Here is a 13,152-nt window from a genome sequence, read left to right on the forward strand (position 1 = left end):
CCACCTGTGCCAGCCCCACACATCAGGCCTCCAGTGCGCCTGCCCAGTCCAGAGCTTCCGGCGACAGTTCCCAGTCCGGAGCTTCCGGCGACAGTTCCCAGTCCGGAGCTTCCGGCGACAGTTCCCAGTCCGGAGCTTCCGGCGACAGTTCCCACTTCCGGCGACGGCCCATGGTCCGGAGCCTCATGAGATGGTCCCCGGTTGGGAGCCTCATGAGATGGTCCCCGGTCGGGAGCCTCATGAGATGGTCCCCGGTCCGGAGCCTCATGAGATGGTCCCCGGTCCGGTGACACCAAACGTGGAGGGATCAGCTGACGGAGCGGGGGCTACGCCCCGAACCGGAGCCACCTCCTATGCTGGGGGATTAGCAGGATGAGAGGGTTCTTCGTCCCGCACCAGAACCGCCTCCGATGCTGGATACGCGGGATGAGAAGGTTCTTCGTCCTGCACCAGAGCCGCCACCGACATTAGACACCCACCCTAACCCTCCCTGTTTTTTTGTTGTTTAGGGTTTTGCGTTCGGAGTCCGCACCTTTGGGGGGGTACTGACACGTTCTGACCATAGAAAACGTTTATTTTCTATGGTAGAGTAGGTCAAGGCGTGACAGGGGTTTTTTTCTAGTTTATTTCTATGTTGGTTCTAGTTTCTGTATTTCTATGTGGGGTTCTAATTTCTGTATTTCTATGTTTTGGGGGGGGGGGTGATCTCCAATTAGAGGCAGCTGGTCATCGTTGTCTCTAATTGGGGATCATATTTAAGTTGTTGGTTTTCCCACTAGGTTTTGTGGGAGATTATTTTGAGTAAGTGTGTGTTGCACCTCTTCGTCACGGTTTGTTGTTTTGTTTCTGAGTTTATTTGTGTCTTGCATAGTTTCACAGTTTAAATAAAATGTGGAACGATCCACACGCTGCACTTTGGTCCCATTCTTCAGACATACGTTACAATAAATGTGTTTGTTTTGTTTGATTGTTTATTGTGTATATAATATTTGCTATTTATTTAATTAATCTCAATGTGTTTTTCCCTGGTTAAATAAAAGTGTATCAAAAGGGCTGTAGTGACACCCGAAAAAGCTAATGTGTACCATTTCTGTAGGTGCACATTTGTACCTGTGAGAAAGGTGCTATTTCGTCACCCAAGAGGTATACAATTGCCTCTTTGCAAATACAACCTATAAGGGTAATATGTAATATGATATACTGCTGACTAAAGGTATAATATTGACATACCTTACAGGGTACCACCTCAGTGACAAGTAGGGAACCACAGTGACAACTACTGTAGGTACCTTTTTTCCTGGGTGTACCCAGAATTTACGTATTTTTTCTCTTTCCTTCTTGCTCATCAACAGGGATTACAAGGACCAAAGGTATGTGTTTGCAGTACAGGATGTTTTAAATAATTAAACTGATTTAAAAACCCTCCAATGTTAGGCTTAAAAAAGGCATTGATCACTACCAGATTGAGATGTTTTGTGATTTTGTTGTTTCACAGGGTCTTCCAGGACCCCCGGGACCTCCAGTAAGTCTTCATCTTCCTAACTCAATCTAGCATACTTTGTTAGTGTGTTAACCTCATTTGGCTAACACATTACTTGACACCCAGTGTCATAGCACGTTATAACCATGTCATAATATGTCATAACAGCTGACATAACGCATCATAACACATGTTTACACCTGTTGTGACATATATTGTGTTATTATATGCCTGGTTATGACACCTACATAAGAGTATAAAAACCCACAAAACCTACCACATAGTTATTTTATGGCTGTTATGACACCTACGTAAGAGTATGAAAACCCACAAAACCTACCACGGTAGTTATTTTATGGCTGGTTATGACACCTCCATGAGAGTGTAAAAACCCACGAAACCTACCACGGTAGTTACTTTATGCCTGGTTATGACACCTACATAGGAGTGTAAAAACCCACGAACCTACCACGGTAGTTACTTTATGCCTGGTTATGACACCTACATGGGAGTGTAAAAACCCACGAAACCTACCACGGCAGTTATTTTATGGCTGGTTATGACACCTACATAAGAGTGTAAAAACCCACAAAACCTACCACGGTAGTTATTTTATGGCTGGTTATGACACCTACATAAGAGTGTAAAAACCCACGAAACCTACCACGGCAGTTTTACATTTACATTTAAGTCATTTAGCAGACGCTCTTATCTAGAGCGACTTACAAATTGGTGCATTCACCTTATGATATCCAGTTGACAACCACTTTACAATAGTGCATCTAAATCTTTTAAAGGGGGGGGGGTTAGAAGGATTACTTTATCCTATCCTAGGTATTCCTTAAAGAGGTGGGGTTTCAGTTCAGGTGTCTCCGGAAGGTGGTGATTGACTCCGCTGTCCTGGCGTCGTGAGGGAGCTTGTTCCACCATTGGGGTGCCAGAGCAGCGAACAGTTTTGACTGGGCTGAGCGGGAACTGTGCTTCCTCAGAGGTAGGGAGGCGAGCAGGCCAGAGGTGGATGAACGCAGTGCCCTTGTTTGGGTGTAGGGCCTGATCAGAGCCTGAAGGTACAGAGGTGCCGTTCCCCTCACAGCTCCGTAGGCAAGCACCATGGTCTTGTAGCGGATGCGAGCTTCAACTGGAAGCCAGTGGAGAGAGCGGAGGAGCGGGGTGACGTGAGAGAACTTGGGAAGGTTGAACACCAGACGGGCTGTGGCGTTCTGGATGAGTTGTAGGGGTTTAATGTCACAGGCAGGGAGCCCAGCCAACAGCGAGTTGCAGTAATCCAGACGGGAGATGACAAGTGCCTGGATTAGGACCTGCGCCGCTTCCTGTGTGAGGCAGGGTCGTACTCTGCGAATGTTGTAGAGCATGAACCTACAGGATCGGGTCACCGCCTTGATGTTAGTGGAGTTATTTTATGGCTGGTTATGACACCTCCATGAGAGTGTAAAAACCCACAAAACCTACCACGGTAGTTATTTTATGGCTGGTTATGACCCCTACATGAGAGTGTAAAAACCCACGAAACCTACCACGGCAGTTATTTTATGGCTGGTTATGACACCTACATGGGAGTGTAAAAACCCACGAAACCTACCACGTTAGTTATTTTATGGCTGGTTATGACACCTACATGAGAGTGTAAAAACCCACGAAACCTACCACGGCAGTTATTTTATGGCTGGTTATGACACCTACATGGGAGTGTAAAAACCCACGAAACCTACCACGTTAGTTATTTTATGGCTGGTTATGACACCTACATGAGAGTGTAAAAACCCACGAAACCTACCACGGCAGTTATTTTATGGCTGGTTATGACACCTCCATGAGAGTGTAAAAACCCACAAAACCTACCACGATAGTTATTTTATGGCTAGTTATTATAACAACATAAGCGTCAATACCCACAACCTGCACACAAGGAAAAACAGTCAATTACACCGTAGCCTACGTGTGGGAAATTTACCATATTAAACTATCATTGTAATTGCACACACATTGATGTCAGACATGCATCTACCCTAATGCTCTGTTGCTGATAAATGGGATGAATGTCGGAGCAGATTTCAGGAGCAGGACAAGACACCCTCTTTTTGACAGATGACTAATATAAGGGCATGTACGAGATAGGCCTATCTGGCCCTGACCCGAGCCAATTGCAATTTTCCTAAGTCACTCATTGTGACACCTGACCACATGACTGAACAGTAGTCCAGGTGTGACAAAACTAGGGCCTGTAGTACCTGCCTTGCTGATAGTGCTGTTAAGAATGAAGATCAGCACTTTTATTATAGACAGACTTCTCCCAATCCTAGCTACTGTTGTATCAAATCAAATCAAATTTATTTATATAGCCCTTCGTATATCAACTGAAATCTCAAAGTGCTGTACAGAAACCCAGCCTAAAACCCCAAACAGCAAGCAATGCATGTGAAATATGTTTTGACCATGACCGTTTACAATCCATGGTTACTCCAAGCAGTTTAGTCTTTATTTAAAGCCAGTGGCATGACGTTAATAAAATTTGAAAAAAGTAAGTGGCCTAGACAGCTGCACTGGGGAATTCCTGATTATACCTGGATCTTGTTTGAGAGGTTTCCATTAAAGAACACCCTCTGTGTTCTGTTAGACAGGTAACTCTTTATCCACAATATAGCAGGGGGTATAAAGCCATAACACACGTTTTTCCAGCAACAGACTGATGGATAATGTCAAAAACTGCACTGAAGTCTAACCAAACAGCCCCCACAATCTTTTTATCATCAATTTCTCTCAGCCAATCATCAGTCACTTGTGTAATGTCCTTCCCTATAAGCGTGCTGAAAGTCTTTTGTCAATGTGTTTACTGTAAAATAGTATTGTATCTGGTCAAACGCCATTTTTTCCAAATTTTACTAAGGGTTGGTGACAGGCTGATTGGTCGGCTATTTGAGGCGGTAAAGGCAGGTGCGCCAGGAACGATTCTTCATCTTTTTCCTGGTCCCATGCATCCAATTACTCTCACCTGGAGTCTAACAAAATTTTGACATGGTTATGTAACGTGTCACCCTAATTTGCTCTCACTTTCAATTTTGAAGGGCTACAGTTTTTCATAACAACAGCTTTGTTCACAGTGCATTCTCAAAACTCCCTGCTCTTAGCATGTTGGAAAGTAGCATCGCGAACCACTATTGTGACTGATAATGTTTTTATCACACACAAAAGCTGTTTATTAAAAAAATATTGTGCCAAAGGTACCTGGTTGGACGCAGAACAACTTAAGGAAACTTCCAACCGAAGAATTCAGATGGGCCTAATCAAGGACTACATTGCAAGATTAGTCCTTTATAAGGGCTAATTTCTTGATAGTTCCTGCAATCCAACTGTGATGGAGCATACTCCATCTGTGTTACTTTAGGTGATCTGTAGCGTTATTCCTCCTGACTGGTTGTTCTATTTTCTCTAGGGTCCTCCTGGTGTCCCTCTGTCATTTGTAAGTTATTGTACATCTCTTCAATACACTAAATACACTAGACCTTTCACCAAAACATTAGCTACTGTGACTATGGCCATCATCAACTATGTGACAATTGACTATGGCCATCACTACAGCACCAAACACGTTGTGTTCCTATACAGTACATCCTATGACAGTGTAATGTTACATTATGTTGTCTGTGCCGTTTTCTTATTCAGAAACAGGACGGTTCCCTTCAGGTGTTTGAGTCTATAAACACCCCACTTAGGACTGAGGTCAGTACCATGATACTGTCAATAAGCTGTGAACATAGCCATTTATTCTCATGTATAGTCATCCATTCATGTTTTTTTTATTTACTGTAGACTGCTACAAATTAATTTCTCTGTCTATCTCTGCGCAGAATTGGCTAGTTATGGACATGCCTATGCTAGACCAGGTTACAGAGATCATTAAGACCCTCCACTACCTTAGTAACCTGATCCAGAGCCTGAAAAATCCACTGGGCACCAGCGATAACCCCGCCCGCATTTGCAGGGACCTCCACAGCTGTGAACAGAAAATGAACGATGGTGAGAGGACTCTGTGTGTGTGTGTGTGTGTGTGTGTGTGTGTGTGTGTGTGTGTGTGTGTGTGTGTGTGTGTGTGTGTGTGTGTGTGTGTGTGTGTGTGTGTGTGTGTGTGTGTGTGTGTGTGCACACAAGAGGGAGAAGAAGAATGGGAAAGAGTGTGTTTAGTAAATGACTCTTTTCTCTCCCTAGGCACTTATTGGATTGACCCAAACCTGGGCTACTCCTCAGATACAATAGAGGTCACCTGTAACTTCACAGGTGGAGGGCAGACCTGCCTAAAACCTGTCACGGTGTCCAAGGTACTGCAGACATCACCGATCATACATCACCAGTCATACTACAACCAGTCACATTGAATATATGATACCACAGTATTTCATGAATAGTAGCTAGGTTTCCATTCAATTGGCAAAAGAGTTTCAAATCAAATGTTATTTGTCAAATGCGGCGAAAACAACCTTACCATTAAATGCGGTCAGATGCCGAGCAGTTGCCATACCAAGCAGTGATGCAACCAGTCAGGATGCTGTTGATGGTGCAGCTGTAGAAATGTTTGAGGATCTGAGGACCCATGACAAATCTTTTCAGTCTCCTGAGGGGGAATAGGTGTTGTCGTGCCCTCTTCATGACTGTCTTGGTGTGTTTGGATCATGATCGTGTGTTAGTGATGTGGACACCAAGGAACTTGAAGCTCTCGACCCGCTCCACTACAGCCCGTCGATGTGAATGTGGGCGTGCTCGGCCCTCCTTTTCCTGTAGTCCACGATAAGCTCCTTTGTCTTTCTCATGTTGAGGGAGAGGTTGTTGTCCTGGCACCACACTGCCAGGTCTCTGACCTCCTCCCATTCGGCTGTCTCATCGTTGTTGGTGATCAGGCCACTGTTGTGTCATCAGAAAACGTATTGATGGTGTTGGAGTCATGCGTGGCCATGCAGTCGTGGGTGAACAGGGAGTACAGGAGGGGACTAATCACACACCTCTGAGGGGGCCCCCATGTTGAGGATCAGCGTGGCTGATGTGTTGTTGCCTACCGTTACCACCTGGGGGAAGCCTCAAAGTCCAACATCCAGTTGCAGAGGGAGGTGTTTAGTCCCAGGGTCCTTAGCTTAGTGATGAGCAATGAGTACACGATAGTGTTAAACGCTGATCTGTAGTCAACGAACAGCATTCTCACATACAGTTGAAGTCGGAAGTTTACATCCACCTTAGCCAACTATATTTAAATTCAGTTTTTCACAATTCCTGACATTTAATCTTAGTAAAAAATTCCCTGTTTTAGGTCAGTTAGGATCACCACTTTAATGTGAAATGTCAGAATAATAGTAGGGAGAAGAATGTATTTCAGCTTTTATTTCTTTCATCACATTCCCAGTGGGTCAGAAGTTTACATACACTCAATTAGTATTTGGTAGCATTGCCTTTAAATTGTTTAACCTCCCTGGGCCAGTGGAATCGCATGCCACAAAATACAAATACCTCATAAATAACTTAAATTTCTCAAACATATGACTATTTTACACCATTTTAAAGACAAGACTCTCGTTCATCTAACCACATTGTCCGATTTCAAAAAGGCTTTACAGCGAAAGCAAAACATTAGATTATGTCAGGAGAGTACCCTGCCAAAAATAATCACACAGCCATTTTCAAAGCAAGCATATGTCACAAAAACCAAAACCACAGCTAAATGCAGCACTAACCTTTGATGATCTTCATCAGATGACACTCCTAGGACATTATGTTATACAATACATGCATGTTTTGTTCAATCAAGTTCATATATATATCAAAAAACAGCTTTTTACATTAGCATGTGATGTTCAGAACTAGCATACCCACCGCAAACTTCCGGTGAATTTACTAAATTACTCACGATTAACGTTCACAAAATACATAACAATCATTTTAAGAATTATAGATACAGAACTCCTTTATGCAATCGCGGTGTCAGATTTTAAAATAGCTTTTCGGCGAAAGCACATTTTGCAATATTCTGAGTACATAGCCCGGCCATCACGGCTAGCTAATTTGACACCCACCAAGTTTGGGGCTCACCAAACTCAGATTTACTATAAGAAAATTTGGATTACCTTTGTTGTTCTTCGTCAGAATGCACTCCCAGGACTTCTACTTCAACAATAACATGTTGTTTTGGTTCCAAATAATCCATAGTTATATCCAAATACCGCCATTTTGTTCATGCGTTCAGGTAACTATCCGAAGGGTGACGCGCGAGCGCATTTCGTGACAAGAAAATTCAAAATATTCCATTACCGTACTTCCAAGCATGTCAAATGCTGTTTAAAATAAATTTTTATGCGATTTTTCTCGTAAAATAGCGATAATATTCCGACCGGGCGACGTTGTATTCATTCAAAGGCTGAAAGAACAAAATGGAGAATTCTCATGAACGCGCATCTCCAGTGTCACTGTCCCCAGCCTGACCAGTAACAAACAGAGCTGCTGTACTTCGACCAGAGACTGCTGACATCTCATTCCACTTTCTAGCGCCTTCTGAGAGCCAATGGAAGCCTTAGAAAATGTCACGTTACAGCAGAGATGCTGTATTTTTGATAGAGATGCCACAGAAGGAGAACAAATTGTCAGACAGGGCACTTCCTGTATGGAATCTTCTCAGGTTTTGGCCTGCCATATGAGTTCTGTTATATTCACAGACACCATTCAAACAGTTTTAGAAACTTTAGAGTGTTTTCTATGCAAATCTACTAATTATATGCATATTCTCGTTTCTGGGCAAGAGTAGTAACCAGTTTAAATCGGGTACGTTTTTTATCCGGCCGTGCAAATACTGCCCCCTAGCCCCAACAGGTTAACTTGGGTCAAAGATTTGGGTATCCTTCCATATGCTTCCCACAATAAGTTGGGTGAAGTTTGGCCCATTCATCCTGACAGAGCTGGTGTAACTGAGTTAGGTTTGTAGGCCTCCTTGTTCATACACGCCTTTTCAGTTCTGCCCACAAATGTTCTATAGGATTGAGGTCAGGGCTCAGTTACACTAGCTCTGTCAGGAGGAATGGGCCAAACTTAACCCAACTTATTGTGGGAAGCTTGTGGAAGGCTACCCGAAACTTTGACCCAAGTTAAACAATTTAAAGGCAATGCTACCGAATACGAATTGAGTGTATGTAAACTGCTGATCCACTGGGAATGTGATGAATGAAATAAAAGCTGAAATAAATAATTCTCCCTACTATTATTCTGACATTTCACATTCTTAAAATAATGTGGTGATCCTAACTGACCTAATACAGGGCATTTTTACTAGGATTAAATGTCAGGAATTGTGAAAAACTGAGTTGAAATGTTTTTGGTAAAGGTGTATGTAAACTTCCGACTTCAACTGTATATTTATATATTATGATATTTTATTATATTTGTTTTGAGCAACTGTCATCCTCTTTATTGACAATGCAGCTGGAGATTGGTGTTGGGCGTGTCCAGATGAACTTCCTGCATCTCTTGAGCTCAGAGGCGGTGCAACATGTGACCATCCACTGCCTGAACGTACCTATCTGGAGGACCTCTGAGGACCAGCCTCTTTCACAGGGGTCTGTGCATTTCATGGCGTGGAGTGGGGAGATCATTGAGGCAGGAGGAGAGATGGAGCCTCACATCATCGAGGATTCTTGTTGGGTACGGCTGCCATGTTCTCTCAGTGGAGTGCACTCTCTGAGCTTGAAGTAGAAGTTGCCTCTCACCACAAATCTAGGATCAGTTTACACTACCCTACCCCTGATTCTAACCATTAGGGGTATGGAAAATATACTCCCCTCCAGATGAAGAGTTTTTTTCCAAAACGCTATATATACTGTATCCATTTTCAGATATGGTCAATTAGCTTTTATTGTTAAAATAACTTATTTAAGAGTTTGATGTGTTTTTTCACTACTTATCATGACATGGGGTTGTTCAATGATTGCTTGAAATCTATCACTCTCTTCCTTTCAGAGAGACAAATAATGTTTTTTTGCAAAACACTATAAATAAGTAGTACTGCTAGGTTTTACAGTCAGATCTACAAATAACTGTACAAATGATACATTGACTTCAATATTAAAATAAAAAGCATTAAGAAATTAATCAATATAGTAATATGAGATCTGCATGTAAAACATTTACATTTTAGTCATTTAGCAGATGCTCTTATCTAGAGCAACTTACAGTTAGTGCATTCCTCTTAAGATAGCTAGTAAAAATTGTATTAAATAAAAAACATGGTGAGACATAAATATACAGTATACGAACATTCCATTCCAGCAAAAAAAATGTATAGATTCATAATCAAGTGACATAACAAAGCATTGCAGTTCCATCTTTAGGACTCCATCTTCTGTTGTCTAAAACAGGCTGAATTAATCGAAGTTAAAACAATACATCTGTAAATAATGTAGACATTTGATGAGGAAGTCTTAGTCATACCATTTTACATGGTGTTTTGGGAACCAATGAGCAGTATTTCTGAAGTTTGAAAATGTCACAGGATGATTTGTCCAGCCAGCCATACTTCATATGAAATCAAAGTGATGCTGCTAACCAGCTAACCAGTTCAGCACACAAAATGTTGAATTCTTTCACCAAAAGCAAGCTAGCTACTGTTGCTAAGTTAATAGCTATCTAACATTATTCTCAGACGAGGCAAAGTTGGCTAGCTATGTCGCCATGTTTCTAGCTCCCAGCCAACTTTGCTGTATTTTATATTTTGTGTTATTTCTTACATTATTTACTCCGAATATTTCCGGCATTATTACCTACAGCCGAAAATAACTTTTGGATATTAGATCGGCGGTCACTTGTCAGAATTTCGATCAGAAATTGGACTTTCCTGAATTGGATCCTTTGTTTGAACTCCCAGAGGCAATTCCATTCATCCTGGGGCTGCGTCGACGGAGAACAGGAATAAGGTCTGGGCTGCTAATCAGACTCAGGAGGTGTGCATATCATCCACCTCTTCCGAGTATATTATTCATTAACGTTCAGTCCCTGGACAATAAAGTATTGATGTATACTCTGACTCTGTGACGGAGTTCATCAGGAAGTGCATTGAGGATGTTGTTCCCACTGTGACGATTAGAAGTTATCCAAACCACAAACCATGGATCGATGGCAGCATTTGCGCAAAACTGAAAGCACGAACCACTGCATTTAACCACGGCAAGGTGTACAAACAGACCAGCTACGGGCAATCAAAGAGACAAAACGACAGTACAGGGACAAAGTGGAGTCGCAATTCAACAGCTCAGACACAAGACGTATGTGTCAGGGACTCCAGACAATCACAGATTATAAAGGGAAAGCCAGTCACGTTGTGGACACCAACGCCTCACTCCCGGACAAGCTAAAAAACCTTCTTCGCCCACTTCAAGCAAAAACACAGAGCCACCAATGCCTGCCATTGCCGCTCACGAGGACAGCGAGCTCTCATTCTCCGGCCCAGATGGCATCCCTAGCCGCGTCCTCAGAGCATGCCTGGACCAGCTGGCAGGAGTGTTTACAGACATGTTCAATCTCTCCCTATCCCAGTCTGTTGTCCCCTGACACCCTAGACCCACTACAATTTCCATTCTGCCCCAACAGACAAATGGATGATGCACTGCACACTGCCTATCCAATCTGGACAAGATAAATACCTATGTAAGAATGCTGTTCATTGACAACAGCTCAGCCTTCATCACCATAGTGCCCTCCAAGCTATTCACTAAGCCCAAGCCCCTGGGTCTGAATCCCACCCTGTGCAACTGGGTCCTGGACTTCCTTACTGGCCGACCCCAGGTGGGGAAGGTAGGCAAAAACACTTCCTCCACGCTGATCCTCAACATGGGGGCCCCACAAGGGTGCATGCTCAGCCCCCTCCTGTACACCCCGTTCGCCCAGGACGCACGTCTCCAACTCAATCATCAAGTTTGCTGACGACACAACAGTGGTAGGCCTGATTACCATCAATGACAAGACAGCCTACTGGGAGGAGGTGAGGGCCCTGGCGGAGTGGTGCCAGGAAAATAACCATTCCCTCAACGACAACAAAACAAGCTGATTGTGGACTTCAGGAGACAGCAGAGAGAGCACCCCCCTCCCCCATCCACATCAACGGGGCCACAGTGGACAGGGTGAAAAGCTTCAAATTCCTCTGCGTGCTCATCACTGACAACCTGAAACAGTCCATCCAAAGTGTGGTGAAGAAGGCGCAGGGTTAATTGAATTTGTCCAAATTCTTATGAATTCTTCACATGGGGGGACTAGATGCTTAATGTGCTTACAGATATGTATGAAAATACTCTCAAATAAAAGGTGACATTCTGTACTGTCGCCTCATAATAAACATTTGAATTCAAATAAAAAATACTGGAGTATGGAGCCACATTTTTTTTATTTTAGCTTCACTGTCCAAATGCATATGGAGGGGAGTGTATCTGACCAGTACCTGATCTGTATCAGTGAGGGTATCAGAAAGGGGCTACTTCTTCTTACTCCAGTCTCTGAACTTCCATTTTCTGCACTATGAACAGTAATAGAATAACAACATATCAATCATAAAATCTTAAACTCTTTTAGTTTGACTTCTTTGTTTCTCTATTACAGATGAAGGATGGACGCTGGCACCAGACCCATTTTGTGTTCCACTCCCAGGATCCTAACCTGCTCCCTGTGGTTAACATCTATAACTTACCCAAGACCACACTCGGATCACACTACCACCTGGAGGTTGGCCCTGTGTGTTTCCTGTAAGGGTGTGTATGTCTGAGTGGTGCTGTGTGTGCAGGGACCCTCACTTCTGAACCTCCATGCAGTTGGGGTGAATGGAACAGTCCACTCCCTCCCTCAAGCACTGTCCAAGAAGGACCTCTGCACCCCTCCCTCAACACCCCCTTATCACCCCTCTCATCAGACTGCAGAAATAAAGGGAAGATATTTTGGTGCTGGGGGAGAATGAGGAGAAGAAGAGCAAAGGAGGAATGGGGGAGTTCTCACACTAATAGCTCCTAAAGAAGACAATTTGTTATTTTTTGCTCTTCAGGAATGATTTAAACTAAAAACAAGCTGTGGATATCTTCTTGGAGAAAAGGCTTTGCCAAACAGTCTCTTGTGAACAATTAAGTTAAGGGACATCCAGGCTAAGTCGATACTGCCAATTCCCCTACTTTTGGAATTATAGTGAGTTATCATACATGCAGTGTGTACTTAATCGTACAGTGTGTACTTAATAAATACCAAGGAACAACAGTCTGTCCAAGAGATGAATTAAAGTAATTGGGAACAATATTAAACATACTGTACATATATATGCGTATTCCGTCACTTTTATACATGTAAAGAAATAATCTTCAAGTGCAATAGAAAATTAGATGATCATTTAATATTTTAGACTTTGATAATGCTGAAGGCTTTTTTGTGTGCCTTTGGTGCTTGACTCCGCTCTTGGCCCGTGTGAATCCGTGTGAAGTATTTTTTTAAAGCACATCCTTACTTACCCATAGTCCCAAACATGAGACCTACACATCTCTCAGTCTCTGTGCCATAAAGGATATCAGTGGTGTAACCGATATGAAATGGCTAGTTAGTTAGCGGTGGTGCGCGCTAATAGCGTTTCAATCAGTGACGTCACTCGCTCTGATACTTGA

The 13,152-nt window shown here is 43.0% G+C and overlaps 1 protein-coding gene across 1 annotated transcript in view; it reads left to right on the forward strand.

The window, feature by feature from the left end:
- The window catches only part of col27a1a (collagen, type XXVII, alpha 1a), a 292,078-nt gene extending 279,265 nt beyond the window's left edge, over positions 1–12,813 (forward strand). Inside the window, exons 54-61 of the mRNA XM_029708455.1 lie at positions 1,353–1,370; positions 1,496–1,522; positions 4,932–4,958; positions 5,162–5,218; positions 5,347–5,515; positions 5,705–5,814; positions 8,951–9,169; positions 12,113–12,813. Coding sequence (XP_029564315.1) covers positions 1,353–1,370; positions 1,496–1,522; positions 4,932–4,958; positions 5,162–5,218; positions 5,347–5,515; positions 5,705–5,814; positions 8,951–9,169; positions 12,113–12,259 — 774 coding nt within the window. The 3' untranslated portion in view covers positions 12,260–12,813. The remainder of the gene's footprint in view (positions 1–1,352; positions 1,371–1,495; positions 1,523–4,931; positions 4,959–5,161; positions 5,219–5,346; positions 5,516–5,704; positions 5,815–8,950; positions 9,170–12,112) is intronic.
- Positions 12,814–13,152: the final 339 nt, after the last annotated feature.

Source organism: Salmo trutta, chromosome 23 (assembly GCF_901001165.1).
Source record: "Salmo trutta chromosome 23, fSalTru1.1, whole genome shotgun sequence".
NCBI lineage: Eukaryota > Metazoa > Chordata > Actinopteri > Salmoniformes > Salmonidae > Salmo > Salmo trutta.